The sequence below is a fragment of the Lutra lutra genome, chromosome X, assembly GCF_902655055.1.
Source record: "Lutra lutra chromosome X, mLutLut1.2, whole genome shotgun sequence".
NCBI classification, from domain to species: Eukaryota; Metazoa; Chordata; class Mammalia; order Carnivora; family Mustelidae; genus Lutra; species Lutra lutra.
The window spans coordinates 1,136,408-1,163,471 of record NC_062296.1 but is presented as its reverse complement, the minus strand read 5'-3'; the positions used below and the strand labels follow the sequence as shown (position 1 = coordinate 1,163,471).

At 58.0% G+C, this 27,064-nt stretch overlaps 2 protein-coding genes across 7 annotated transcripts in view; one reads left to right on the top strand and one right to left on the bottom strand.

The window, feature by feature from the left end:
* G6PD (glucose-6-phosphate dehydrogenase) overlaps window positions 1–8,569 on the bottom strand; it is a 12,198-nt gene extending 3,629 nt beyond the window's left edge. The window contains exons 1-5 of one of the 3 annotated variants that reach the window (XM_047714817.1): window positions 8,423–8,569; window positions 7,433–7,560; window positions 1,020–1,057; window positions 829–937; window positions 71–288 (exon numbers count right to left, since the gene is read on the bottom strand). In XM_047714817.1, the coding sequence (XP_047570773.1) occupies window positions 71–288; window positions 829–937; window positions 1,020–1,057; window positions 7,433–7,560; window positions 8,423–8,468 (539 nt within the window). In that variant the 5' untranslated portion in view covers window positions 8,469–8,569. Of the gene's footprint in view, window positions 1–70; window positions 289–828; window positions 938–1,019; window positions 1,058–7,432; window positions 7,561–8,059; window positions 8,218–8,356 lie in introns of those variants that run through there. The other 2 variants (XM_047714815.1, XM_047714816.1) reach the window with 2 other exon arrangements.
* On the top strand, window positions 3,998–27,064 carry IKBKG (inhibitor of nuclear factor kappa B kinase regulatory subunit gamma). 4 transcript variants are annotated; one of them, XM_047714830.1, is made up of 10 exons: window positions 3,998–4,149; window positions 12,298–12,499; window positions 14,995–15,206; window positions 19,612–19,730; window positions 21,114–21,266; window positions 21,711–21,786; window positions 22,409–22,552; window positions 22,793–22,935; window positions 23,086–23,147; window positions 23,320–27,064. In XM_047714830.1, the coding sequence occupies exons 2-10, from the start codon at window positions 12,313–12,315 to the stop codon at window positions 23,460–23,462; spliced, it is 1,239 nt and encodes a 412-aa protein (XP_047570786.1). In that variant the 5' UTR covers window positions 3,998–4,149; window positions 12,298–12,312; the 3' UTR covers window positions 23,463–27,064. The 4 variants fall into 4 exon arrangements, with proteins under 4 accessions (XP_047570786.1, XP_047570789.1, XP_047570785.1 ...); XM_047714833.1 differs by lacking the exon at window positions 3,998–4,149 and adding an exon at window positions 8,674–8,995 and having other exon boundaries at window positions 19,615–19,730; XM_047714829.1 differs by lacking the exon at window positions 3,998–4,149 and adding an exon at window positions 8,674–8,995.

Genomic DNA, 27,064 nt, shown 5'->3' with positions numbered 1-27,064 from the left:
TAGACAACCGCCAGGCCCGGCCACACCAGGACAGGGCACACCTAAGAGGCAGGGAAAAGACAAGCCTTACGTCTGGCTCATGCAGGTCTCGTGGATGTGCTTGGTGACCGCCTCGTAGACCGTGGGGGGCAAGGCCAGGTAAAAGAGGCGGTTGGCCTGTGGCCCCTGGTGGAGGGCGTTCACATGGCTGTTGAGGCGCTCGTAGGAGGCTGCATCGTTGTACTGACCAGCCACATAGGAGTTGCGGGCAAAGAACTCCTCCAGCTTGGGCTTCTCCTCTGGTGTGGCCTGAGAAAGATTGACACAGGGACACTGACCCCTGCCCGGCCCTCCCCCACTCATCCTGGCATGCTCCCTCAGAACTCAGTCATTCAAGCACCACACCGACTTCACCCCCATGTTGTCGGCTTTGCACACCTACGGGGGAGGCCGAGGTAGCACAACACCGCATGGGATGGGGCCCAGCAGTCACCTCTGGGGACCCCAGGCCCTGACATGAAGTCAGATTTCGGGAGGCTGAGACCTGGCTATCTCCAAAGTCAGGGTGCCAAACCACGGTGTGTTGGGGAAAGGCAGGTGTGTAAGACTTTCAGGGTGAAGACACTTTTTTGGCTCCTGGCCCCCCGGGGGGGCATGTATGGGAGGCGCAGCAGGGTCGAGGTCAGAGGGGAGTTGGAAACAGGGCTCCCAGGCTGGCGGGCTCCCCGCATCTTGCCCTGTGCAGTGGTGTGGCTGGGCGGCATGGCTGCTGTGGGGAAGGCGAAGGGGAGAAGCGCTCCAGGCAGGAGGGGCGCCTGTCCCTCCTGGAGACCCCCAGAAGCCACTCACTTTGAAGAAGGGCTCGCTCTGTTTCCGGATGTCGGCCACTGTGAGGCGGGAGCGGGCGTAGCCCACGACGAAGGTGTCTTCAGGCAGAAGGCCATCCCGGAACAGCCACCTGAGGGCACGGCATGGCTGGGGCCAGGGCGGGGAGGGCAGGGAGGGCTGGGGATGGTGGGACAGTGGGGTGACATGCTTACCAGATGGTGGGGTAGATCTTCTTCTTGGCCAGGTCGCCCTGGGGCGGAGGGAACAGGCGTGGTTAGGAGAAGCTGGGGGCTGGGGGCATGACCTAGATGGTCTCCTCCCCTTCAGTCCGGACGCTGGCCCAGGGTCACCACTCAGCCGCAGGAGGCACCACGACCAGGCCACCTGCCCTGTGACCACACGTACCACTCAGATCACAATCTCTGGTCACAGGGTGAGCAGGCGGAGCCACACCCAGGCCGAACGCCGGGCTTCTGAACCGTGCACAGGCTAACAAAGACGACTGAGAGCTCTCCAACCAAAGGGCATGACCTATGGCCTGAGATGCCGCCTTAGCTCAGGCCTAATGAGCTCAGGGCCTGATTTACGAAGTCAGACAAAAGAGTAGAACTTTAAAGCCAACTTTATTTATTTATTTATTTTTAAAAAGATTTTATTTATTTGTCAGAGAGAGGGAGAGAGTGAGCACAGGCAGACAGAATGGCAGGCAGAGGCAGAGGGAGAAGCAGGCTCCCCGATGAGCAAGGAGCCTGATGTGGGACTCGATCCCAGGACGCTGGGATCATGACCTGAGCCGAAGGCAGCTGCTTAACCAACTGAGCCACCCAGGCGTCCCATAAAGCCAACTTTAAAGCCAAACAAATTATAAGGCAGGAAATAATGAAAAATAAAAGTTACTAAAACAGAAAATAGGAGCGCCTGGGTGGCTCGGTTGATGAAGCGTGGGCCTTCAGCTCAGGTCATGATCCCGGGGTCCTCGCCCCGTGTCGGGCTCCCTGCTTGGTGGGGAGTCTGCTTCTCCCTCTGCTGCTTCCCACGCTCATGCTCTCTCTCTCAAATAAATAAAATCTTTAAAAAAAGAACAAAAACAAAAACAGAAAATAAGCCAAAGAAAATATTAAGAAAGCCAAAACCTGGTGTTTTCCAAAGACGAATAAAAACACAACTTTTTTTTAAAACTCCAAGAATTCCACCAAAATGGCAGAAACAGGCAACTCCATTCTGGGGCAGACCCTGCCTCTATAACCAGAATATATAACCTGCTCCTGCACCAAAGTAAGACAGCCCCATGGAAAACTGACCAGATTCTAACAAACGCACGAGAAAGTACCCAAGATCATCAGCTGAAGGGAAAAGGCAAGTGAAGCCCCTCGCGGCTGTTTCCCGGTCATTGGGACGGTTGTAACCCGGAAGGCCGGCGACACCAAGCATCAGAGAGATGGAGACACAGCCCAGATGCTCAAGTGAGAGATGGAGAGAAAGGCCCTATACGTTCTTTTTTTAAAAAAAATTTCAAATTATTTATTTGACAGAGACACAGTGAGAGAGGGAACACAAGCAGGGGGTGTGGGAGAGGGAGAAGCAGGCTCCCCACTGAGCAGGGAGCCCGATGCGGGGCTTGATTCCAAGATCCCAGGATCATGACCTGAGCCGAAGGCAGACGCTTAATGACTGAGCCACCCACGCGCCCAGCCCTATACATTCTTAAAAAAATATTTATTGATTTATTTGAGAGAGAGACACACACACACACACAGCACAAGTGGGAGGGGCAAGGGGGGTGGGAGAAAGAGAATCTCAAACAGACTCCGTGTTGAGTGTGGAGTCCAATGTGAGGCTCGATCCCAGGACCCTGAGATCGTGATCTGAGCTGAAACCGAGTCAGAACAGAGAGTGAGGAGTGGGTGAAGGAAGACACAGAATTTCAGGACGCCTGGGTGGCTCAGTCAGTTAAGTGTCTGCCTTCGGCTCAAGTCATGATCCCAGGGTCCTGGGATTGAACCCCGCATCGGGCTCCTTGCTTGGTGGGGAGCCTGCTTCTCCCTCTGCCTGCCACTCTCCCTGCTTGTGCTCTGTCATATAAGTAAATAAAATAAATAAATAAATAAATAAATAAATAAAATCTTTCAAAAAAAAAAAAAAAGAGGCAAATTATCATGGGAACTGGGCAATGGACCATGGCCATTTGTTGCGCCTTTTTTTTGAGAAAGAGAGTGAGACAGTGAGCACGTAGGCAGGGGGAGGGAGAGAACCCCACCAGGCTCCACACTCAGCACGGAGTCTGACACGGGGTTGGATCTCTCAACCGTGAGATCACGACCTGAGCTGAAACCAGAAGTTGGACGCTCACCCTACGGCATCAACTTCGCCAATGTGTGAAGTTTTCCACAAGCACATGGCAACTTCAAGCAACAAGATGGCAGATCCCAGAAATTCCACAGAGGATGCCCTAGAAAGCATCCCAATTCGGTCCCTGAGCCACCCTAATATGCTTCAGTTCTGTGAGCAAAGGAACTCTCCAGTCCAGGTGGGAGAGGCAGAGGCAGGAACGGACACAAGCTCCCGAGGACCAGCGGGGCAGGCACCCTTCCATCTGCCCACCCTGTGATCAGGGTGTGGGACGGGCCTGGGCTGCGAACCCACGCTGCTCCGGGCACTGCCGATCAGTGCCGAGACAGTAAGGCAGGCTGGGGCAGGCTGGGGCAGGCTGGGGCAGGCTGGACTGGCCGTAGGCAGAAAAACGGAGGCTCCTGGGGTGACCTGCCGTCCTCCTGGGGTTTTAGGTGAGGATGTGCACGTGGGCCCAGCCTTTAGTGAGCACCAAGCCCCCATCGACAAATGTTTCCCGGTCCTCTCTGGGCTCCACCGGGATCCCCAACTCCTAAAACAGGTGGTTCCCAAACCAGGGTTGGCTGTCCACAACCGATCTCCCTAGCAGTCTGCAGCGGGTCCCTGTCATCACGGCCACCTTCCTGCAGCTGCTCTCACTGGTACTTCCTGGTCCAACTCCAACCCCCAGCCCAGGGACCCCACTACAGCAGACAGTCAGCGGCCACCTCTGGCTTCTCCCATCAGCAGGGCTGGAGGGAGACTCTGCTCAAGTCATGTTTGCTTACGATCAAACTCCAGTGGGCTGGGAGGACTCAGGATAGGCTGCGGGCAGCAGACTGGTGGCAGGGGACAAGCCTGCTGTCTGCTGAGTCACAGCGCCCAGCACCCCAAGCTGTTTGTTCCTGCGGCCTCCCTTGGGATTAGCTACCGACAGAACCTGCTTGCCTCGTTCAGCTCAGCCCCAGTGCCCAGAAGCCTGCTGGGCTCCAAGTCGTCCAAGGGCCAAATGAGGTATGACCCAGGACGGGGGTAGGGGTTCCCGCTGGCGGCTCCTCCGCATGGGAGGTGAGCTGGCCAGCCCTCCCCACCGGCCTACACCAGACTCCTTTGCAAGAGTGAACATGGGAAGACATGGACCAAACCTCAGCACACCGTGGGGTGGGGGGGCGATCACAGGGTCTCTTGGAGAAATGCAATCAGAGGCCTCCTGTCTTTCCCAACCCCCTCATTTCCGTCTGAGGGCACAGCAGTGGGGAAAGAGCTGCCTGGGGACAGGTGGGGACTTTAGCAGAAGAAGGGGGACCTCTTAAGCTCTCCAGCTACCAGCATCTGTCCCAGCTGGGGCAAAGGGACTTGGGTCACCACCTGCCTGTTGCCACCTAGTCTGACCACAGCTTCTAGTTTTATAAGCCCCAAAACACTGTCGACATCTCTGTGAGGACCCGAGGGCGGAGTAGGCAGCCCAGTCCCTCAGAGGCCAGCCGCCAGCTGGAGGCCTGGAGGGGTGGGCCATCCCGGCCCCCAAGGGTCACCTGGGTCAAGGATGTGCCTGGGCTCTTGGGGTGGAGCCCGGGCCCTGGCTGCGGCCCAGCTGGCTCCTGGGAACTGGGGAGAGAGAACCTAGGGGCTGTTGAGGTAAGTTCCCTCCTCCACCCTGGGGTTCATGAATCATCAGGCCTTTGGGGGAAGTGCCAAGGTCATCATGACGCAGCAAGAATCTTATCGACCCAAGGGGCAAAAGCAGTCCAGAAACGTCCCCAAAAGACAGAGGGGCCAGGACTCTCAGGTAACCTGTCACCTAGGTGGACATTGGGACGAGGCCTGAACAGCCATCAAGTCCATGGTCCTTATGGTCCACGTCGGGAGACTGAGGTCCAGAGAGGTGAGGGCCTTGCTGAGAAGCCTGCAGTGAGCCAGTTGTGCCCACGTAGACTCCCTGTCCTGTTCTCTCCCCACTCCTTTTTCCATCCCCTGTGGGGGGGGTGGGGAGAGGCCTCTAGCCTGTCCAAGGTTCTATCAGATGGGGAGGACATGATGTGCCTGGCCCAAGGCTCCCCTCTCCCCAGCTCTGGTCTATAAGGAGAAACTGGTTTCTTTCATTCCAGAGCTTTCCAGACATGGACATTAAGTATCTCCACTCCCTTCCTGGCTGGGGGTGGGAGTCCTAAAAAGGGGGCAAGTGGCCAGATGGGAGGAACAGAGAGCAGCTCAAAGCCTATTGGGTAACTGTGAGCCAGCATCAGGACGCTCTCAGGAAGGAAGCTGGGCGGGAGAGTGAGGCTTGGGTAAGCAGAGGAGGAATGAGGAAGGGCAGGGGACGGCCATGTGGACCCAGCCTGCTATAGGGCCTCTGCCACTGGGGGCTCTGCGTTTGCTCTGCTCTTTGCGTGGAATGTTCCCTGACCCTGGCTCTGCCTGGGACCTGTGTGCTGGAGGTGGTGGGGGACACAAGGGCCCACTGGTGTTTTCGGTCACATGTGCCACCAGAAGCTCTGATTGGGCTAGGAACTCCCCTTGGGTCCCTTCCCCCCAGCACACAGATCGCATGGGGAAGGTGGGGCTGGCACTCACTGTACTGTAGAGAAGGCACTTGGTCGCTATTTGTTGGATGAATGAGCAGTGAACTTGTGGGTTTCCCAGAAGAGCAGGTCTGGGAGAGTGCTACCGCCTACCTCTTCTAAGTAGGGAGTGGACACCGGAGGCTGGCGGGAGCTGTCCTAGACGCTGCCTGAGCACGGCAGGCCCACCCACCTGGCTCCAGTCCTCTTGAGCGGACGACTCAGGACAGGGGGTCCCCCCCACTCTCCACTTCTGCTCTGGAAGGGTCTGGCTGTCACTCTCAGAGCAGAGGAGAGCAAAGGGGAACCCTACCAGTTGCAAGGAAAAGTTGCTCAACATTGAGCCGGCCACAGGCAGAGGCACTGACCACTCAGAGAATGAGCTCAGCCCGAGGTCCCTTGACATTGGTTTCAAAAGCCCTCATTTGCTCTGCAGAAACACTGAGGTGCAGAGGAGGAGGGCCGCCGGCTAGTCATGTGGCGAGCTTGGGTGCTCTCAACAAAGCATCTGAGGAGCTGACAGCCCAGAGTCCTAGACCATTTTTGTGGCCTGGGACCCTCTGGTGGAGCTTCCCAGGGCAGCCTGGTATGGGGGTGGGGGAAGGAGGAGGCATAATCCTGAGTAACTTTCTCCTCCAACCTGTTTGGTGGACCTAATGGTCAGACTCCCAGCTGTGAGGGCTCATGGCCAACACAGGTTAGGGTTAGAGGAGCAAATGCTGGGGCCAGGGTAGAGACGAAGGCTGCACCCCTCCAGCCCATGTCCCTGTGTCCCCCTACTCCAGGAGTTACAGAATCAGGAGATAGTGCTGGTGGTGGCCTACCTTCCTTCCCTCCCTCTGGCTCTCTGGCAGAGCCCCATCTCACCCCCAGCACTGCCTGCTGCCTCCTGCTCTCCTTTGCGGAGTTCTCGCTGGAATCACCAAAGTTGGCGGGCGCAGGCTCTGTGTACAGAGCACACCTTATGACACATGAACTAGGAACCAAATTCTGCCAGAGCTAAGGGGACCGTGACATGGATGGTGCAGAGAGATAATGCCCACTCTGCCAAGAGCTCGATAGTTCTGGTGGAATTCTTGCTTAAGCTTATACGACAGGTTACGGGCAGAAAGGGCCACAGGATGGTTAGCAGGGTCCTGCTCATGCTGAAGGTGAAGACGAAGAGCTCCACTAGGACTGCCCTCCCTCTCCTGTACCCCCATCACGTGTGGTCTGTGTGCTATACTTGTGCCTTCGCTTCTATCCTTTGATCTTCTAGAACAAAGTGTCAATTCCACAGGCTGAACAATGGGATGGGGTGGGACAGGTCATAGCTTCTCAGCGGGCCTTGGAAGCTGGGATAATGACACGGTACTCAAAGGAAGGGCGAATGTTTGTTCCCAGGGAACTTGTGATACAGACAGAGAAGGTGGAGCTCGGGCCTCAGAACGTGCCTTTGCAGCTCACTGTGTGACACCTACCAAGCCAGAAACAGGCTTGAAAGAGATACAGAGTGAATGGCCTGCCCCGTGCGCAGTTTGCCCTGTGGAGGAAGAAGTCCAACGAGAGAGTCTCTAAAGTCTTCCGCGCACAGATTTCAGAACAGCCTGGCAAGGATGCATACTGGGTGGTACTGGGAAGGTAGAGGCAACTGAGCAGAGCCCCTGGGGCCTCCAGACAGTGGGCTGGGAAAGCCCAGGCACCCAGCAGGTAGGGACCCGAGGCAATGTCACCCTCCAAGCCTGGGGGAGACTCACCGATGCACCCATGATGATGAAGATGTGTGTATCAGATTGATGGAAGGCATTGCCTTGGTACAGCTCTTCACGCAGGATCCCGCACACCTGGGTCCGGCTCAGGGCCACCTGCTCTGCCATGATGCTCTCTGGTTAAAGAAAGGCTCGTTGACAAAGCAGGAAAACAACAGAGCATGGGGAAGTTGGCCAATTTCTGCAGGGGTCCTTTGGCGTCTCACCCTGAATGGCAGGGAAACAGGACGGCTGGGGGCTTAGAAAAGTGCAGGCTCTGGGCTCCCAGCAGAGTCTCCAAGCGGCTTTATTTCACAGGATTACTAGGGGATCCCAGCTAGAGCCTCAGCTCTGCGAGACCAAGTCAGGCTGCTGGAGCACGGCGCAAACTCCTCAAGGAGCTGGATGGAGCACGTTAGAGCGGGTGCCGAGTACGGAGCGCAGGCCGGGAGATGCCGGCGAGTCGCCGACCCTCTCAGGGTCCCCGTCTCCTCGGGGGATCCAACGGAGGGATGCAGGGGACACTGGGACCGGTTAAACCCTCTCGATTTTGCCCCGCTCCCAAGCCTGGCAAATCAAACGGCCTCGCGGCACAGCACGCTCCGCGGCTGGCGCGGCGCCTAGCCACTACTTTACCTGCGCCTCGCCGCCGTCGGACGCCACGCTCCCAGCCTCCGAGTGCCCGGCCGTTTCCGGGGGCTGCGCCCCGCCGCCTCATTTAAGCAGCAGGGGCGGGGGCCTGGGCTGAGCTGACCGGCCTCAGGCGAGGCGCGTGGGCGGGGCCTCAGCGGCCCCTTGCCCAGCGGGCGGGGTGGAGCCAGGGCGCGGGAGGTGCGCGCGCATCCCGCGCAGGGGCGCGCGCACGCGTCCACGCCCTCCCGCCCTCCAGCGGCGTCAGGCTCCCACCCTCGACCCGCCCCGCCCCTTGGGCACCTGCGCGGGCCGCCCGGCTGCCGGGCGCCTTTTCTCCCCGCCGCCGCTGCGCCGCGTCCTCGGTACCTCGCGCGTCCCCGTGCAGCTTTGCACTGTTCGCCCGTGTACCCATCGCTGGCTCGGCCCAATCCTACAGTCCAGTTTTCTCGCCCGGCGCGGGCGGCCCTGCGCCCTCGCGGAGGGCTTCACTTCCGCCGGCAGTGTGTCCACGCCTCCTCGACCTTGTTCCTGGGCGGGGCCTTCTGCAGCTCCGTGGGGCTCTCATTAGCTCCTCCCCTGGTGGGGGCGGGGCGGCCCGACATCCGAGAGATGAGGAGAGTGAGTCGCGACGCCCCCCAGAGTAGCAAGTGCTGCGTATCATGAGGAGCGTCCTGTGGGCAGGCCAAGGCTGGCGGACTCGGGTTGCCCTCTGGAACAGCGTCTTGCACAATTCTGCCGGCTCCCGGGCGGGGGCGGGGCTTGCACGTTTTACTTCCGGATCCCACAGCTACGACACCGGAAGCCGGAAGTGTGAGTTTCGGCAGCGCGAGAAGGGAAGGGTGACCGCAGAACCCGGACTTTCTCGGAGCGCCGGGGCCTGAAGAGTGCTCGGGGCTCACCGTTCCTGCCCTTCTCACGTCGGACCGACTCTGCTGACAGGTGTGGTCCTCTTTCCGAGCACAGGGTACTACTGGTGGGCATTCTGCCGCCTCCGAAACTCCCCCGACTTTCGAGTTTACCCCTCCTGTTGGATCGTGGCCCATTTCTGCCGCCTGCTTTTACAGCACTGGCCAAAACGGCCCAATGCAGGAGGCGACTTACCTTGGCGGCAAGCGGGACTGTTTCCGCCTCTCTCTCTCCGCTACCGTTGCGGAGTCTGACCACACCCCTGCTTCGTGGATGAATCTTTAGTTCGGAGACATTTTCTGCTCATCAAACTTGACTGTATTCGGGGTTGTTAAATTCTTTAAAAAGGCCCCAGATATGGTTAGTCCCAAATATAGCACCTGTTGTATCTTCATGTGCCTCAGTTTGCTCACTTTGCAACAACGATTAACGTACCCGACCTCAAACCGTTTCTGTCACTGGAGGGCGCATGAGCCATCCTGGCATGTTTGAGGAGCTGCAGGGAGGCCACTATATAGCTGGGGCAGAGTGAGCGGGGGGGAGAATACTTGCAGAGGAAGCGACGAGGGACCAGATAATTCAGGGCTTTGCAGGCCTTCTTGGAGCCTTTGGCTTTTACACGCAGGGCAATGAGGAACTGTGGTAGGGAACAGTGTAGAGGACGGACAGGATCGGAATTACTTTTTAGGGTGATCTGGCCCCTGTGGGAAGAAAACTATAGGGGCAAAGGTACGAGCACGGTTAACTGTCAGGAGATTATCCCAGTAATCCAGATAAGTGTGCTTTGAGCATTTTATTATGAAAAATTTCAAAGGAAAATTTCAAAGACATACAAAAGTAGAAAGAATAGTGTAGTAAATCCTATGTCCTTACTTCCCAGCTTTGACAGTTGTCAGCTCATGGCTAATTTTGTTTAATTTATACCCCTCACAATCCTCTTCCTTTATTATTTTCCATAACAGCTTTATCGAGATATAATTCTCATACCATATAATTCACCCATTTAAAGCGTACAGTTCATGACTCCAAAAAACCGCTTGCCTCCTTAGCTGTCACTGCATTGCCGCAGCTCTCCCAGCTCTTAAACTCTTAAGCTCCATCAATCGTTCTGTTTCTTTGGATTTGCTTTTTCTGGACAGCTCATATAAATAGAATCATACAATATGTGGGGTATTTTGTGAGTTGCTTTTTTCTTTCAGTGTCATGTTTGCAAGACTCGTCCACCTTGTAGTGTGTGAATGTACTAGATTTTGTTTACTCATCAGCTGATGGACGTTTGGGTCATTTCCACGCTTTGGCTGCTGTGAGTAATATTGCTCGGAGCATTTGTGTGTGCACATGGGTTTTTGTTTCTCTCAGATACCTAGGAGTTCCCATATTATTTTGAAGCAAACTTCTGACACCATATCATTTCACCTGTAGATATTTCAGCATGCATCTCTAAGAAAGGATTAAGAAACAACCGCAACACCACTATGCCACTTAAACACGTAACATTAATTGCTTACTGTCATCAAATAGATTTTGGGGTACATTATGACAGGATTTCCTGATGAGTTAGATGTGAGCTGTGAGACAAGGTGAGGTGGGGGTGTCAAAAGGGACTCTGAGGTTTTTGTCCAGTACCTGGACATCAGCTGACAAGAAGGAGGGTTGTGGGTGGAACTGGCTTTTGGGAGCCGTCAGGAGTGCAATTTTAAGGTTAGTTTTCAGAACATTACCAGGTAGCCAAGTGGAGATGTTGAGTTTTCTATGTGTCTGGAATTCAGGAAGGAGGTCTGATTTGGGGTGTTGTCAGCATGAAGATGGGGTTTAAAGCTGTGAGGCTGAACCAGCTCTGTACCAGAGTGACTGCAGGTAGGGAAGAGACCCCAGAACAGAGCCCAGGAGCACCACAACGTGATCAGGCGGTGTGGTGAGGAAGAAGGGGCCTGAGCATTAGCAGCCAGTGAGCCAGGAGAGTGGGCTTTTCTGGAAGCCCAGGGAAGGATCAGTGGCTCATCACAGTCTGCTCACAGGTTCATGGAGGGGCATTCAGTGGAGCAGGAACAGTTTATTCAGCATTAAAGCTGTCCTCTCTCAGCTCCTGCAGACTTGTATTGGGATCAGCCTCCTCCTCTGGGTAGGCTGCCTTCTTGGGCAGAATTTAAAAGGGCTCCAGGCAAGTGCCGGCCCATAAGGCCGACTTCTGTAGTTCATAAGAGAATGTAGACAACTCTGCCTGGCTCTCTGCCGTGTTGTCTTGGGCTATGAGCCCACGTCCCATTCTCAAATTCCTCAGCATGCGTCAGATACTAGATATCCCCTTCAGGCCCTCAGTTCGAGTGAACACTCACCAGGTTCTCAGTGGTGTCCTTGAAGCCCATCTTACTAGGCAGATTAACTTCTTAGAGCTGCTGTGACAGAGAACCACAAGCCGACTGGCTAAGACAATAGACCTTTATCCTCTCCCAGTTCTGGAGGCCAGGAGTCTGAAATCAAGGTGTCTTCAGGGCCACGCTCCCTCTGCAGGCTCTAGAGGAGGATCCTTCCTGCCTCTTCCAGCTGCTGGTGGCTCCAGTCCTTCCTTGGTTTATGGCCATATCGTTCTAGTCTCTGTCATCATGTAGCCTTCTCCTGTGTCTGTGTTTCTTCTGTCTCTTATAAGGACACGTGTCATTGGATTTAAGGCCACTCTAATCCAGGATGATCTCATCTCAAGATCCTTCCCTTACTTGCACCTGTAAAAAACCCTTTTTTCCATACAAGGACACTTGTTATTGGATTTAAGGCCACTCTAATCCAGGATGATCTCATCTCAAGATCTTTCACTTATTTACATCTGTAAAAAAATCCTTTTGTCCATACAAGGTCACATTCACAGGCTATGGGGGTCAGGATGTGGACATACCTTGCTGGGATTCTGATTCAATGCACTACACGAGGTACTGAGCTGACATCTTCAGTCCTGCTTGGAGGTGTATGTGGCACATAGGACTCACGGCATGCTGAAACCTCCCCACAAAAACAATCCTCTCCGTCAGTCCCCCCTCTCGTGAGATGCTTACCTTGACTTTACAGCCTGGAGGTAGGTCCTAGGTAGAGTTTATAACAAGTGCTGAACCACGGCCTTTCTGACCCCACGTATGGGCCTGCAACTGCCTTTGGAATGAGAGGATATGCCACCTTGTAGATGGGAAAGCCTGTCTTGGGTTCCTGTTACACCTGATAAAGTGCTCGGTGTTCTGCTTAAAGCGTGGCCCCAGAACTCCTGCACAGACTACACTCCTTGCCCTGCAAGGTAAGAGAATTCTGTGAGGGTCTCATGGGACATGTCTGCTCCCTTTCTCCTCCAGGCCCTGACTTGTTGGATGAGCAGGCCCCCCTTGAAGAGTCTGCCGTGTGAGATGGTGCAGCCCAGTGGCGGCCCGACAGGGGACCAGGACGTGCTGGGTGAAGAGTCTTCTCTGGGGAAGCCGGCCATGCTCCACATCGCTTCTGAGCAGGGCACTCCCGAGACCTTCCAGCGCTGCCTGGAGGAGAATCAAGAGCTCCGAGGTGAGGAGGGTGGCAGGTGTGCCGAGTCAGATGTCAGAGGTCCCAGCCTTGCTGGAGGGGAGGCTTCATCCACTCCTCTGCCTGTGTTTTTACCGGGTCTGGGGTGGGGGTGCCCCTGAGAGCCAACTAGTGATTCAAACTCAGCCACTCTCCCTTTGGGTTTCAGGTGGGCTCCCTGGAAGTGGACCGTGAGGGTTAGATGGCTGTGTGGGAAGTTTTTTGAGAGCGCTCAGAGGACCTGCACCCAGGAAGGGGAAGACAAGGGAAGAAGCGGGGGTGGGCCCAGGGAGAAGCTGGGCTGTGGTGCAGGCTGACCCCGCAGGGAGCTCTGGAGCTGGAGTGACCCTCTGAGTTGTCCCAAGTCGGGCTGGCTGTGGTGGGCCTTGTCTGTCTCCATCCTGATCTGTCCAGAAGCGCACGGCCGTTCTGGGAGTGGCCCTGCAGCTCCTGGGGAGGGGGCGTGGGCTGCCCTGGGACGGACCTGCGGGGGAAGGGGGGCGGTTTCTGGTGCCTCCAGTGTGGGCGGCAGCACGGACCAGGTGGTGGCTCCCAGAACCATCCGGTTTCTGTCTTCACCTTGATCTGCACCCGCTCACCTGCCACCGTCTCACTTTTTTTTTGGGGGGGGGGGGGTGGCTTCTTCAGCTCCCAGGGGCCTGCACCGCGCCTCTCAGGTGGCTGGCTGCCCTTGAGTGAGGCATATCTGTGGCCACCCTGCAAGTGACCGCATCCCTCCCACCGTGAGCCTGCTGAGACATCTGGGGGGTGGGTGGTCCTGGCCGCTCGCTTGGTGTCGCTTGGTGTCGCTTGGTGTCGAGCAGCATCCCTGGCCTCCCCCACTAGATGGCAGTAGCACTCTCCCATTTACCACAACCAGCAGCGTCCCTAATGTTGTCCAGTGTCTTGCTGTGTTGGGGTCACACAGAGCTGGCAGCCAGGTTGGGGGTGGGGAGACAGCTCAGCTTGCACAAGGATGTGTGTGGGCTCTGCTGGGCGCCAGGAGGGTGCTCCAGCGAGAGGGGCTTGGGGGCAGGAGTGGCAGGCCCGCTGCAGAGGGCTCACGGCCCCGCAGGCTCCCCGGTCACGGAGCTTTTAAAGCGGCACTCTCCAGCCGCGCGGCCTGAGCTGAGGATGTGCGGTGCGTTGGCTCTGCACCTCGCCGTCAGTGGGTGCTGTGTGTCATGCCCTGGGTCACTCCTGGGGCACTGAAGGTGTCTGCCCCCAGCGACGCTCAGGATTGTGACCAAGAAGGGTACAGGGGAGAGGACATAGACTTTGCTTGGAATGTCGGGGGGCGGGGAACCTTATGGAAGAGGTAGCACGTAGCTGGGGTAGAAGTCCACTTCTGTGACGTGTCCAGGAGAGGCAGATCCAGAGAGAGAAACAGAAGTGTGGATTCCACAGGCTGGGGGTGACGGTGAAGTACCTGTGAGTGGGTTCCGGTTTTTTGGGGAGCGGTAATGGAAATGTTCTGGAACTAGCTAGAGGGGATGAGTGCATAGCTTTGTGAATAGGTAGAAGCCACTGAAATACTGTGTACTTTAAAATGATGAATTTGATGGGATGTGAATTTTGTTTCAATAGAAAAGGAAGTTGCACGTGAGTTGAGGCTTTGGTGGAGGCTGGGCAGAATTGCAGCAGGTGAGGGTGGAGGTGGGTGGGGGAAGCCCGCCTGAGGCGGGAGGCCCCTGTGTAAGGGCCACAGTCTGCTTTGCTCCCCTGTGGGGAAGGGGTCACGTGGGGACAGAACATGCAGAACGTGTCTGTGGCGCTGGCCTCAGCCGCCACTGGGGTTCATCAGGGTTTTGACCAGAGAGTGACATGAAGCTACTGCCCATTGCCATCTTGAAGAGTTCCGTGGTTGTGAGAGCCTTTGTGTGTCACCGAGCAGTTCGGTCACCGTCCATGTTCTTCCACTGCCCAGGGTGTGCCTGGGCGCAGGGCTCTCCTTTCCTCAGCCTCTGCCGATTGCCTGGCCTTGGCACACACTCATCCCTCAGCCTGGTGGGAGGGGGCCTGGCTGTTCCGTGACCAATCGCTGTACCCTGCTCCTGGGAGTAGCTGTGTTAGCCCCATTGAACGTGCCGAGGAGGACGGGGAGGCTCTGGGAGGTCAGTCACTGGGCTGCTCGGAGCCTCCTGGGCCTCCCAGGCTGCAGCTGGCCATGTCACAGGGCGCTCTGCGCCCGTGGCCGTCCCGGGGTCTGCAGGTAGCCCCGGGTTCCTGGTTCCGAGGGTAATGACCGAGCAGCTGTGCCTGGGGCCGGAGTACAGACGAGCTCCAGGTGCTTAGAGAGGGGGCTGCCCTTGGCACGTACTCAAGGGAAGTTGCGGTGTTTGGTCTCTGGAGAAGTTGATGGGCTTCGTCACTAGGGTGAGTCAGTGAATCGCTTGGGAGGGGCGCGGCAGAACGGGAGGGCGCCGGGTCGCCCCGGCTCTGGGGAGGAGCCGCCCCACCGCCCGCAGCTCTCACCAGGTCCTCTTCTCGGCCGCCAGACGCCATCCGCCAGAGCAACCAGGTGCTGCGCGAGCGCTGTGAGGAGCTGCAGCGCTTCCAGGGCAGCCAGAGGAAGGAGAAGGAGTTCCTCGTGCAGAAGTTCCAGGAAGCCCGGAAGCTGGTGGAGAGACTGAGCCTGGAGAAGCGCGAGCTGCGGAGGCAGACGGAGCAGGCCCTGCAGGAGGTGGAGCACCTGAAGCGCTGCCAGCAGGTAGCGGGGGCGGCGGGCCGGGTGCTGCCCAGGGGCGGCGATCGGCGGGGCTCAGCGCCCCGCGTTCCGGGAGCACAGCCCCCGCCCCAGCACCCACCGCCTTGGGGCTCCGCGAGGAGGGTTCACAGAGCGCAGAGGGGCCGGACCGCGGCACCTGGTCGCGGTGCTCATGAGAGCGTGAGCGCACGGGTCGGAATCGCCAAGGACACGGTGGGGGGGGGGCAGGGGGGCGCAGGGCCCCGGCCGGGTCGGAGCAGGTGGCAGCTTCTGGGGCCCCTGGCCAGCGGGGACGTGGGCCCGGCCTTTTCTCCCGTGGCCTGGGGGTGACAGCCCGCCCCGGGCCCCGCCACCAGGGAAGCCTCTCTGAGCTGTGCTGTTGGGGGACTTGAGTGTGGGGTCGTGTCCTCCCGGACACGAAGCTGAGAGTGTGGCCCAGCTCCGCCCTGCCAGGAGTCATGTGCTCAACAGAGATGGCCTGTCATGGCGCTCGGGAAGGAGTGTACCGGGTGCCTGGGGCGACCCTGACAGGGGACCCCAAACTGGGCGGCTAAAGAAAGAGACCTGTATTGTCTCCCACTTCTGGAGGCCGGAAGCCCAAGAGCAAGACGTGGGCAGGGTTGGTGCGTTCTGGGGGCCCCAAGGGGAGAACCTGTTCCAGGCAGCTTTCCCAACCTCGGGTTGTGCCTGTGGTCCTTGGCTTTCTTTGACTTGTAGATATATCCCTCCGTGTCCCTCTCTGTTGTCACATCACCTCACTGTGTGTCTGTATGTCTCTCCTCCTTTTTTTTTTTTTTAAAAGATTTTATTTATTTATTTGACAGAGATCACAAGTAGGCAGAGAGGCAGGCAGAGAGAGAGCGGAAGAAGGAGGCTTCCCACCGAGCAGGGAGCCCAATGCAGGGCTCGATCCCAGGATCCTGGGATCATGACCTGAGCCCAAGGCAGATGCCTAACAACTGGGCCACCCAGGCACCCCGAGTCAAAGTCATTTTGTGCCGATTTCGTGTGTATTACAGTCATTGGATCCTCCCCTCCAGCATGACTAGATCATAACTTGATTGTGTCTGCAAAGCCCTGTTTCCTTGTCAGGTCCCATCCGTAGGTACTGGGGGTTAGGATGTGGACGTATCTTCTGGGCGCCACCATTCAGCCTATCCTAGGCTTGAACAGGTGGCCTCAGGGCTCTTTGCTAAATGCCTTCAGAGCCTCCCCGCTTGCCCCGCCCGCATCGAGGGGTGCTGGCCTCACAGCTGACAAGTACGCCAGTGGTGGCTATCAGAGCAGACGTGGCTTCATGTTGCTGGTGGCAATGTCAGCTGGTGCCTCTACTTGGAAAAATGAGTCGGCATTTTCTCTTCAAGTTGCAAACGTGCTTGCCCCTGACTCAGCAGCCTCCCAGCAGGTGCACCTGTCTAAAGAGCCTGGCACCGAAACCTGGGCATGGTGCAGGTGCCCATCACTGGAGAAGCTGGTAGAACCGTAGGGTGGAAGTTTTTTATAACAGCTTTACTAAGATAAAAGTCACATACCGTGAAATTCATTCTTTTAAAGTACAGAATTGGGGTGCCTGGGTGGCTCAGTGGGTTGAGCCTCTGCCTTTAGCTCAGGTCATGGTCTTGGGGTCCTGGGATCGAGCCCCACATTGGGCTCTCTGCTCAGCGGGGAGCCTGCTTCCTCCTCTCTCTCTGCCTGCCTCTCTGCCTACTTGTGATCTCTCTGCCTCTGTCAAATAAATAAATGAAATCTTTTTTAAAAAAACGTACAGAATCCCTGGCTTTTTGGTATATTCATAGACTTGTATAACCGTCACCACTCTCTGGTTCTAGAACATGTTCATCCTTCCCCCCCACCGCCCTGCAGAGAAACCCCGGCCCCATTAGCCAGTACTCTGCACCCTCTCCCTCAGCCCCCGGCACTGTCCAGTCTGCTTTCTGTCTCTGGGTTTGCGTCTTCTGGGAATTTCACACAAATGGAATCCCATGGGATATGCCCCTCACATCTGGCTTCTCTCATTCAGCATCAAGATTTTGGGGGTAATGCTGCTATGTACTTTTTAAAAGTTTTATTTATTTATGTAATCTCTATACCCGGTGTGGGGCTTGAACTCATGATCCCGATATCAAGAGTCACATACCTCTCCAACTGAGCCAGCCAGGTGCCCCCAGTAGTGCTGCTGTGAATCTTTGGGTGTGGATGCGTGTTTTTGTTACCGAGGACACACCTGGAGTTCCCCTGTTAATTTGAAGCAAATTCTAGACACCATATGATTTCATCTGTAAACATTTCAGCGTCTGTGTCTAAGAAAGGGCTTAAAAGAGAGATAACTGCAATACCACTGTCACATCTGAAATAGTTAACATTCTTTGTTTGGTGTCCTCAACTAGACACAGTATATATATATATTTTAACTTTATTTATTTGATGGAGAGAGATCACAACTAGGCAGAGAGGCAGGCAGAGAGAGAGAGAGGGAAGCAGGCTCCCTGCTGAGCAGAGAGCCCGATGCGGGGCTCCATCCCAGGACCCCGAGACCATGACCTGAGCCAAAGGCAGAGGCTTTAACCCACTGAGCCACCCAGGTGCCTCAGACACAGTATATTTTGACAGCATTTCCTGGTGTGTTGATGTGAGTGAGACAGAGGGAGGAGTCAAGAGGAACGCCGAGGTTTTTGTCCTGGTAGCTGGAAGATGGAGTTGCCATCAGCTGACAGGAAGGGGGGCTGTGGGTGGAACTGGCTTCTTGTAGCTGTCGGGCATGCTGTTTCTGAGGGCACTGCTAAATATCCAGGGGACACGTTGATGTGACAGGCCAAGTGGTGGGGGGTGTTTGCACTGTTCAGTGGGGAGACCTTTGCTGAGGTGCATTCTAGTAAGGACCAGAACACAGTGAGGGGCTGAGCCACATGGGATATCTGAGGAAAGCCTGTTTTAGAGGCAGGAGGAGCATGTGCAAAGGTCCTGAGGTAGTGACATGCCTGTCATTTTCCGGGCACACCAAAGAGGCAAATGTGGCTGAAGCTGTGTGAAGGTGGCTGAGGGGTGGGCGGGGAGAGTCATGGTAGAGGCTGGTAGGGGCAGGTTATGTGGGCTTAGTAGGGCCAGTGGGAAGATTGGGGCTTTGACCCAAGCGTCACAGGGACAGTAGGGGCTGTTGTGCTAGTGTGAGACATTATCTGGTTTCCTGTTGAGTATAGAGTGTGTGGGGGGGTATTATGGGTTGGAGTAGTGTGCCCCGAAAAGGAATGTCCACATCCTAAACCCTGTACCTCAGAACATGATCTTATTTGGAAATAGGGTCTTTGCAGAAGTAATAAAGTTCGGATGTGGTCATACTAAATCCCATGATCGCTGTCCTTAACGGGAGAGAAACAGACACGGAGACATCCAGGGAAGACAGCATTGTGATGATGGAGGCAGAGAGTGAGGGGTCCCCCTCAGGCCCCTCAGAAGGCGCCAGCCCTGCCCTCGCTTGCTCCTGGACTTTAGAGCGACAGTATGTTACTGTTGTCTTATGGTCCCCACCTTGCAATCCTTTATGGATGGCCCAGGAAACTCCTCCAGGTGCAGGAGTGGAGGAGGGCCCAGGTGGAAGTCCTTCCAGCCCCCGGTGAGGCTGGCCAGAGCGGGCACTGGCCCACAGGGTCTGTTGGCAGGCCCAGGTGACGTGGAGTGCGGGGCAGGTAGCTGGATAGCTAAGCTGAGGCCCCTGAGAAGAGTTTGTCTTGGAGGTGTGACTTGGCCAGTGGCCGACCTTCAGGGGTCTGGTGGGCCTGGAGACAAGACCCGTGCCTGGAGATGCAGAGCAGAAGGGAAGGAGTGGCAGGCGTGGTGTGTGCCTGTGCGCAGGAAGCTAGGGCAGGGGCATGGAGGGCAGGAGTGGCGGTTTCCCGGGGGAGGTGGGGGGGGTCTGGCCATGGGGGACTGAGGCGCCGACTCTGGGCTTGAGCCGCCTAAGGTAATGGAGGACCTGGCCTGGACAGTGGGATAAGGGAGACTGGCCATCGGGGGTTTGGGCAACTCTCGAGTTTTGGCCTTGGTAGAGAGCCTTCTGGAAAGCGGCCAGCCATCTTGGCTCCGGTAGCCTCGGCTTGTGGATGGGAGCATGCATGTTGACGCTGTCTTCAGGTCCAGACTCCCTTGGCACCACGTCCTGCTGGGCTCTGTCCTTACAGCCTGCTTGTCAGCCTCGTGAGCTGCGAGGCAACTCTGTGCCTATGTCTGCAGGGATTGGGGGGGCATCTGGGAGTGTGGGGTCATGGGACTCGGGAGGCTTCTGGAGGTGAGCGGGGAGGTGAGCGGTGGTGACATGTCTTCATCCCTGCCTGCTGCCCTGGGGCTCGGGGGTGCCGGGGTGGGCAGCTGGTGAGGAGGCATCACTGATAGGAAGTGGCTTTTTTTCACGCAGCAGATGGCTGAGGACAAGGCTTCCGTGAAAGCCCAGGTTACATCCTTGCTGGGGGAGCTCCAGGAGAGCCAGAGTCGTTTGGAGGCCGCCAACAAGGAGCGGCAGGCTTTGGAGGGCAGGTGAGTGTGGAGGTACCCGAAGGCAGGGAGGCATCTTCAGAGCCTCCAGTGAGTTCCTCTGTGCAGGCACAGGGACCACCATCAGAAGGGAACTATCATGCTGGCGTGGGGGCCTCGGAGCCGCCTGCTGCCCATGTGCCGCCTGATGGCTGGGTTTGCGAGTGGCCTGCCCAAGTCGGTGGCCGGCCAGCTGCTCCTTGCTGCCACGTGGCTTCCCGCAGGCGGCTTGGGTGGGTCAGGGCAGGCCGTGTTCCTGGGCTCTGCTGCCGCCGGGGCGCTCCCCTCCAGAGAGCAAGGCGGGCCCGCCCGACGGCGGGTGCTGTTCTCCGGGTGATGCGTGACGGGGGCGTGCTGGGCCGAGCGTCGAGGCCTTCCCGTGGGAGGGGAGGGGAGGGGAGAGGGCGGGAGCGAGTCCTCCCTAGGCCGCGACCAGCGACAGCACGTGGACGTGCTTCGGTCTGGAAAACAGGGTGGGAGGAAAGGCGTTGCTCTGGCCTGGGCCTGCTCACCTTTTCTGTTTTCCCGTGGACTCCTGTGTGTCTCCAGCTTTCTGAAATCACATGCATCACTTTTAGGACAATTGGGCGTCTTTTCTGCCTGTGTTTTTCTGTGTACATGAAAGAACCCGCTAGAGGCAACTTGGAGCCGTTCGTGACACCATGCAGACATTTATGGCGGCACCTGTGGGCTCCTGAGCAGTGTCCGTTTCTGTCCTTCCCCTCACGATGGGCCCTAGATGTGCTGAGCTGGCCAGCTTGGACACAGAAGCCTTGCTGGGGTCTCAGGGCACTTGGTGTGGCCATTCGGAGAGCTTTCTGCTTCACACAGACACACACAGAGGCCCCCAAGCCCTGGGCCTGTCCTGTTGTCCCCTTTATTCCAGGGCCCCGGGCGGACAGCAGCTCGATCTGGCGATGGCAGTGTCAGAAATGTGCTCAGTGTATTTGGACAGGTGCAGAGAAACAGCGAAACCAGTGGTCATTCCCAGCAGCCCCTGTCGCCTCTGCAGTAGGGACTGTGCTGGGTTTTGGGCCAGCAGGGCGACGTGGCCAGAGCCTCAGACTGGAGATCTGGGGAATTGTAGGAACATAGGAGAGCGGAGCTTGGAGACTGGGGGCTGTGGGTGATACAGCTTAGAGGAGGCCGGGCTCTGGCGGCCCTGGCCGTGGCCAGGCGGGTGGGAGGCTCCTCTTCCAGGTCTGTGCTTTTGGGACTGCAGCTGAGCCATTGAGCTTGTAGAACAGGGACTGGGAGGGAAGGAATCAGCCCCAAGCCAGGCTCTCTGCGGTTGTCCAGTGTTCGGTAACCGGCTTCCATCTTCCCCTGCCGTGGGCTCGGCTGGGCACGCTGGAACCCTGCTGTGACCATCCCCTTCCGCGCCAGGGCTCGGGCGGCCAGCGAGCAGGCGCGGCAGCTGGAGAGCGAGCGGGCAGCGCTGCAGCAGCAGCACAGCGTGCAGGTGGACCAGCTGCGGATGCAGAGCCAGAGTGTGGAGGCGGCCCTGCGCATGGAGCGCCAGGCAGCCTCGGAGGACAAGTGAGTGGCCCGGGCCCACACGAGGACACCAGGGCCCCACGGGCCTCCCCTCCCCCCAGCCCCCATGTGACCCGGCTCTGAGACGGGGATCCGTGCTCTCCGGCCCACGCTCGGGTCCTCCCGCGTGGCTGCTACGTGGCCTGCATCGGGCCACCTTCACGTCTCTTGTCCTCAGCTGCTCTCCCGTCCGCCTCTGCTTCTCATGGGGCCGTTCCACCTGATTCTAAATGGTCCTTGTTTCGACGAACGGTAGCCTTAACACAAAGTGTGCTCACCGCGTGCCAAAGCTGGTCTGAGGGCAGAGGGCCTGTAGGCACAGAAGTCCCCGGAGGCCCCCGTGCGGCCTGTGCTGGGGACAGGTACCGAGGGGGTGGGCTTGCGAGTGGAAGCGCGGTGGTGGAGCACGGGGTGCTCGTTTCTCCAGCAAAGGCTCCTCTTCCGCAGGCGGAAGCTGGCCCAGCTGCAGGTGGCCTATCACCAGCTCTTCCAGGAGTACGACAGCCACGTCAAGAGCAGCACGGTGAGCAGTGAGCGAAACAGAGTGCCTGTGGCGGGCACGTCCCTGGGACTGGCCACCACGGACGTGCCTTGGTTCCTCTCCTCGCGGCTGAGGAACACAAGGGCCCGGGGAGCTGCTGCCCCGAATTTAGAACTGTCGGATCACGAGTTTTTATCTGAGGACTTGAGAGAATTGTGTCAGAGCTTTGTCAGGGTCTCAGCGTGACAGCTCAGGGCGGGACGTGGGGCAGACCGGGTGGGCCTCTGGGTGCGCTCTCTGTGGGTGAGGACACACTTGTAAGGGGACAGCATTAGTGTGGGACACCAGCTCCCATGGAGGAGGATGGCCTTGTCCCTTGAGGGGCTGGAGGCAGGCCATGTGGCTGAGGAGTCCGGGAAGGGAGTGTCGAGCTGGACAGGAAGTTGTGCCCCCTGACCTCAGAGGTCCCCCACACCCTCTGCCTTTCCTGTGCCCTGCCCGCGCTGATGTCTGGTGGCTGGCATCACTCCGGCATTGGTCAGCCGGGGCTCGTCTCTTGTTGCTTTTGGTGCTTGTCACCTGGAGCAGCCACTGGCCTGGTGGCGGCCTGGCTCCTACCCTGGGCCGGCTGGGGCTCCCTCACGTCCCCCTTGCCCGTTTCTAGGGAATGCAGCTGGAGGACCTCAAGCAGCAGCTCCAGCAGGCAGAGGAGGCCCTGGCGGCCAAGCAGGAAGTGATCGACAAGCTGAAGGAGGAGGCCGAGCAGCACAAGGCCGTGATGGAGACTGTCCCGGTGCTAAAGGCTCAGGTGAGGGCGCGCCCTATGGCCGGCAGGGCCTGTGGGCACTGGGACCTCTTGTGTCACTGGCGTCTCGGCAGCCCCTGGAGCCCTCTGATGGCGCTCCCGGGGTGGCCTTGCCCTGCGCCACGGAGCCCGGGAGGCCGGGAGCCGGACCTCCTCCGTGTGCCCCAGCATAGCGAGTCGGCCGGCCGGCTGGCGGACTGCCGACGGACGGCGGGCGTGGCCCCTCTTGGCTTTGTCTGCCAGGCGGACATCTACAAGGCCGACTTCCAGGCTGAGAGGCAGGCGCGGGAGAAGCTGGCGGAGAGGAAGGAGCTCCTGCAGGAGCAGCTGGAGCAGCTGCAGAGGGAGTACAGCAGGCTGAAGGCCAGCTGCCAGGAGTCGGCCAGGTGGGCCTTGCCGTCCAGCCCCGCGAGGAGCGGGGCCGGGGGCTGTGGTGGTGGCCGCCCACGTGTGGCGGCTTCTGAGCTGGCGCTTGTCGCCCCTCATCCTGCCCCAGCCTGCTGGCTCTGTTGACCAGACGGTTTCTCTTCTCAAAGGATTGAAGACCTGAGGAAGCGACACGTGGAGGTCTCCCAGGCCCCCTTGCCCCCCACCCCAGGTGAGGGAGCTGCAGGAGGAGGGGTGGAGAGGGCAGGGTGCTCTCTGGAGGGTAGTACTGCTCTGGAGGAGAGGTGGGAGGCGGGGAGGAGCTAGTGGTAGTGACCCCAGAGCTCGGACCCGACAGTCCTGTCAAGTTGCAGTACTCTGTGCCACCTCCCCTCTTTCCCCAGCTCACCCCTCCTTCCACCTGGCCTTGCCCAGCCAGAGGAGAAGCCCCCCCGAGGAGCCACCTGACTTCTGTTGCCCCAAGTGCCAGTACCGGGCTCCGGATATGGACACGCTGCAGATCCATGTCATGGAGTGCATCGAGTAGGGGCTGCCTGGGGGGCGGGCGGCCCGGAACAGCGCCCCATGAGCTAGCTCTAGGACCTTCCGCTTCAACTGCCCCGGCTGCTGGCCCGCGTCTGCCCTGGCGCTTGGAACCCACCGGGCCCAGGGCTCTGCTCTTCTGGTTTGTTCTGTCTGCTTGGACCGCTTGTTTCTGGGGCTTCCTCTCCTTCCACGGCCAAGTCCAGAATCACGGCCAGGGCTCTCCGGGAACTCCTCAAGCTGCCGCGGGCAGAAGGCTCTCCTCGCCCGTGAGCTCCCACATGCCGTGGCATCAGAGCACTCGTGGGTCGCGTGCTGTTCCGTGTGGGGACTGCCCTGCCATTGGATGGCAGACGTCCACTTGTGAGGCCCGTGTGGGTCCTTGCCACTCTTTCAGTGTTGCGAGCGATGCTGAGACGAACATCCTCGCGCTTCACTGACCTGTGTCTTTGGGTCAGATTCTTCAAAGCCGCTCCGTGGAGCAGCTGCTGATGGGTGCATGGGGCCCGTATGTCGCCCCTGCTTCCTCAGAGCCTTGCCCGTGGCTGGGGTGTCCAACCTGTGGGCTTTGGCCATCTGTCCGGCACGTGGCACTCTGGTTACAGTGAGCCTGAGCATCTCTTCAGAGCTTGAAGGATCCTTTCCAATTCTGCTGTTAATGGCTTGTTTGTGTTTTGCCCATTTTTCTGTTGAGCTGTTAGTCTTCTGCTCCTCGGTGTCTTTAAGCTCTTTGGTCATTAGTGGGACCGGCTCTCACGTGTGATAGAAACCGTGCATATCTCCGCTTGCTCTGCGTCAGTGCAGGTGGGTTTTGGACTTGAAGTTTGTCATCTTAATGTGGCCACGGTTCTCCACCTTTCCTTCACGGCCCGGGGTTTACTGTGGTTGTGACGCTTCCCACGTGCACGCTTTCCCTAACACCGCAGCATGCTCTTGTCCTCCCTGAGTGTGTCACTGTCTGGCATGAGCGATAGTGGCTGTGTTTCGTCATGCTGCAGAGGCTTGCGATGCTGTTCCCTGCACCAGCCCCAAATGCCCCAGCCTTGGGAAGGGAAGCCCCTGGTTGACCATGGGCAGGTTACAAACACTAGAGGGCTCCTTATTGTTGTTGTGCAAGATTCCGGATGTTTCCTCGATGTCAAAGCCAAGGGCATCAAGCCTGCCTTTGTCAGGCAAGAATGATAGAAGAATGCCATGGTCTCCCCAGGTTGGGAACGGGATGTCCCTGAAGGCAACCCGGCCAGCAGCCGGTTCTGAAGACGATCCTGGGCCGGGGGCTTGCCGGGTGTGTGCAGGCAACTGTCCCATGGGAAGGTGCTCAAGGCTTCCGGGTGCTGTGTCCCAGTCCTGACCCTGTAGTTTTTCTGCAAGAGCACTTTTAGTTTTGGGGGGGGGGGAATGTGTGCATTTCCCGTGGCCGCTGTAGCAAATGACCGACTTGGCTTAAAACAAGTCATTCTTTCATGGTTCTGTAGTCAGGGTGGCTCGGAGGGCAGATCAGTTCCAGGCCTCTCTCCCGGCCTCTTGGGGTGGCCCCTGCTGTTCTTGGCTGGTGGATGTGTTGCCCGAATCTCTGCCTCTGTGGTGACACGGCCTCTTCCTCTTCCCATGTCATCTCTCCTCGTCTCTTAGAAGCACACCAGTCGCTGGCTTGGGGCCCGCCCGCGTCATCCAGGATGAGCTCATTTGGAAATCCTTTAATCTATCTTCATTAGATCCACAAGGACTCTTTCCAGCTCCGGTCATAATCCCAAGTTCTGGCATTAGCTCATACCTGTATCTTTTGGGCCACTGTTCAGCCTAGCGCAGGGCCATCTTCTGGAGCACACAGTCTAGGACACAGGTGGGGGAAGACCGGGGTCTCCAGGGCCGGCCGCTCCGTCGAGGGGCTCATTCCCTGGGGTTGTGGTGGCTGCTTGGTGCTCCATGGTCAGGAGAGCTGGGTGGATGGGGACAGGCCCTTGCAGGCGTGGAGACTGCTGCTCCTTAGGACACCTTGGCTCCAGCTGACCATGGGCAGGAGAAGGAAGGCTGCGGGCCATGGTGGGACTGGGACGCGGACCCATTGGGCGCTCCGGGTAACAGCCGCCAGCTGTGGAGGGAGGGGCTTTGTGCTTTCTTAGGGGCACGGACGAAGGCCTGGGGGAGTCCTCTGCTGACTGGCTTCCTCTTCTGAGAGGGAGTTGAAAGGAAGAGGATGGGACCCAGGAGTAGCGAGAGAGGCCGACGTTCTCTTCCTGGGGCACTTTCCTCAGGTCCTGGCGGTGGCGCCCCGCCACGGTGGCCAGGAACTCAGACAGGTGTCAGTGCCTGGACCCCAGGCTGAATCAGGGTCTGCTCTTCTGAAGCGTCCCCTTCTGGGCTGCCCATGCCCCCTGCCTCCTTGTGGCCCATATGGGAGCAGCTGTACATGGGACGGCTGTGACTTTCCAGCGGGCCACTCACCTAGAAGCCCGGGATTCTGCTTTCTCCCCTGCTCGCTTTCCTTTGGGCTTCCAGAAGAAGTGATTGGATCCTTTCTGTGAGGGGAAGCAACCTGCCTACCTAATGATCTATGGCCCCTTGACCTTCAGCACCCTGGCTTTGGGAGGCAGAGACAGAGAGCTCGAGGCATAGCCCACCAAAGCCCAAGTCATTCTTGCTGCTGGGACGACAGCATGCGCTGTTACCCGCTGGCCCGCATGGGCCAGAAATCCGGGTGATCCCAAACGGCACTGTAAGAAAGCTTTCTCCGTCGCTGGTAACTAAAACACAGACTCCAGCTGCACGAAAAGTGATGGGGGGCAAGGAACAGATGAAGCCTGGAGGCTGGGTGCGGGGGACTGGGGGCCGCTGCGGCCGGGAGAGGCAGCCTTGCACCATTTGGGTGGATGTGGCTGGTGGGGTTGCCTGTAATTCCGGTTTCCTTTTGTATTTGCGTAGTTGCTAAGTGGCTCTAATTTGCATGTATTACTCTGATAGGTAGAACAACCTGTTTGTTCAGAGTCCGCCTGGCTGGCTAGCACAGCCCGGAGGTGGTGTCTGCTGGGGCCGAGAGGACGCCTCAGGTGCTTGGTGATCACTGACGTGCTAGGAACGGGACAGGGCTGAGCCGGAGCTGCCGGAGTCCCGCACGCCCAGGCGGGGTGAGCAGCAGGCCGGGCTGTGGGGCAGCGGAGGGTGTGCAGCGTCCTGGGCCTCCCGAGGCCTCGGTCTCCATGTGCGGGAGGTGACAGCAGAGCTGCGGCTGAGTTCCCATCCAGTCCCCCAGGCGCTGGCGGGGACAGGAACTCGGGCAGGTGTCAGTAGTAGTGCTCTTCAGGAGGGGACCCGTGTGTGTGTGTGTGCCCGCACGTGTGTGCATGTGGGTCCTCGAGATTGTTTCCGTACCTCCTCCTCTGAAGCCGCTGTTAGTCTATTCCAGAAACTAGATCACATGAGTGTGTATTTTTATGTAGTGGCTTAATTATTCTTTCGTGTAACAGTTGAGTAGTGAGCAGCTGAACATCAGGTTTCTTTCTTTTTTTGAGTATTTTTTTTAAGTTATTCTGCATTTCAGCCACTCTGGAAAATGGTATGGAGGTTCCTCAAAAAGTTGAAAATTGAGCTACCCTACCACCCAGCAAT

What these genes read in the sequence shown, in the direction of transcription:
- IKBKG (XM_047714830.1), top strand. Translation starts at nt 12,313, where the DNA reads ATGAGCAGGCCCCCCTTGAAGAGTCTGCCGTGTGAGATGGTGCAGCCC. An exon ending in GGAGAATCAAGAGCTCCGAG is followed by an intron (nt 12,500 to 14,994) that starts GTGAGGAGGGTG and finishes CTCGGCCGCCAG; the next exon opens with ACGCCATCCGCCAGAGCAAC. An exon ending in CAGGCAGCCTCGGAGGACAA is followed by an intron (nt 21,267 to 21,710) that starts GTGAGTGGCCCG and finishes CCTCTTCCGCAG; the next exon opens with GCGGAAGCTGGCCCAGCTGC.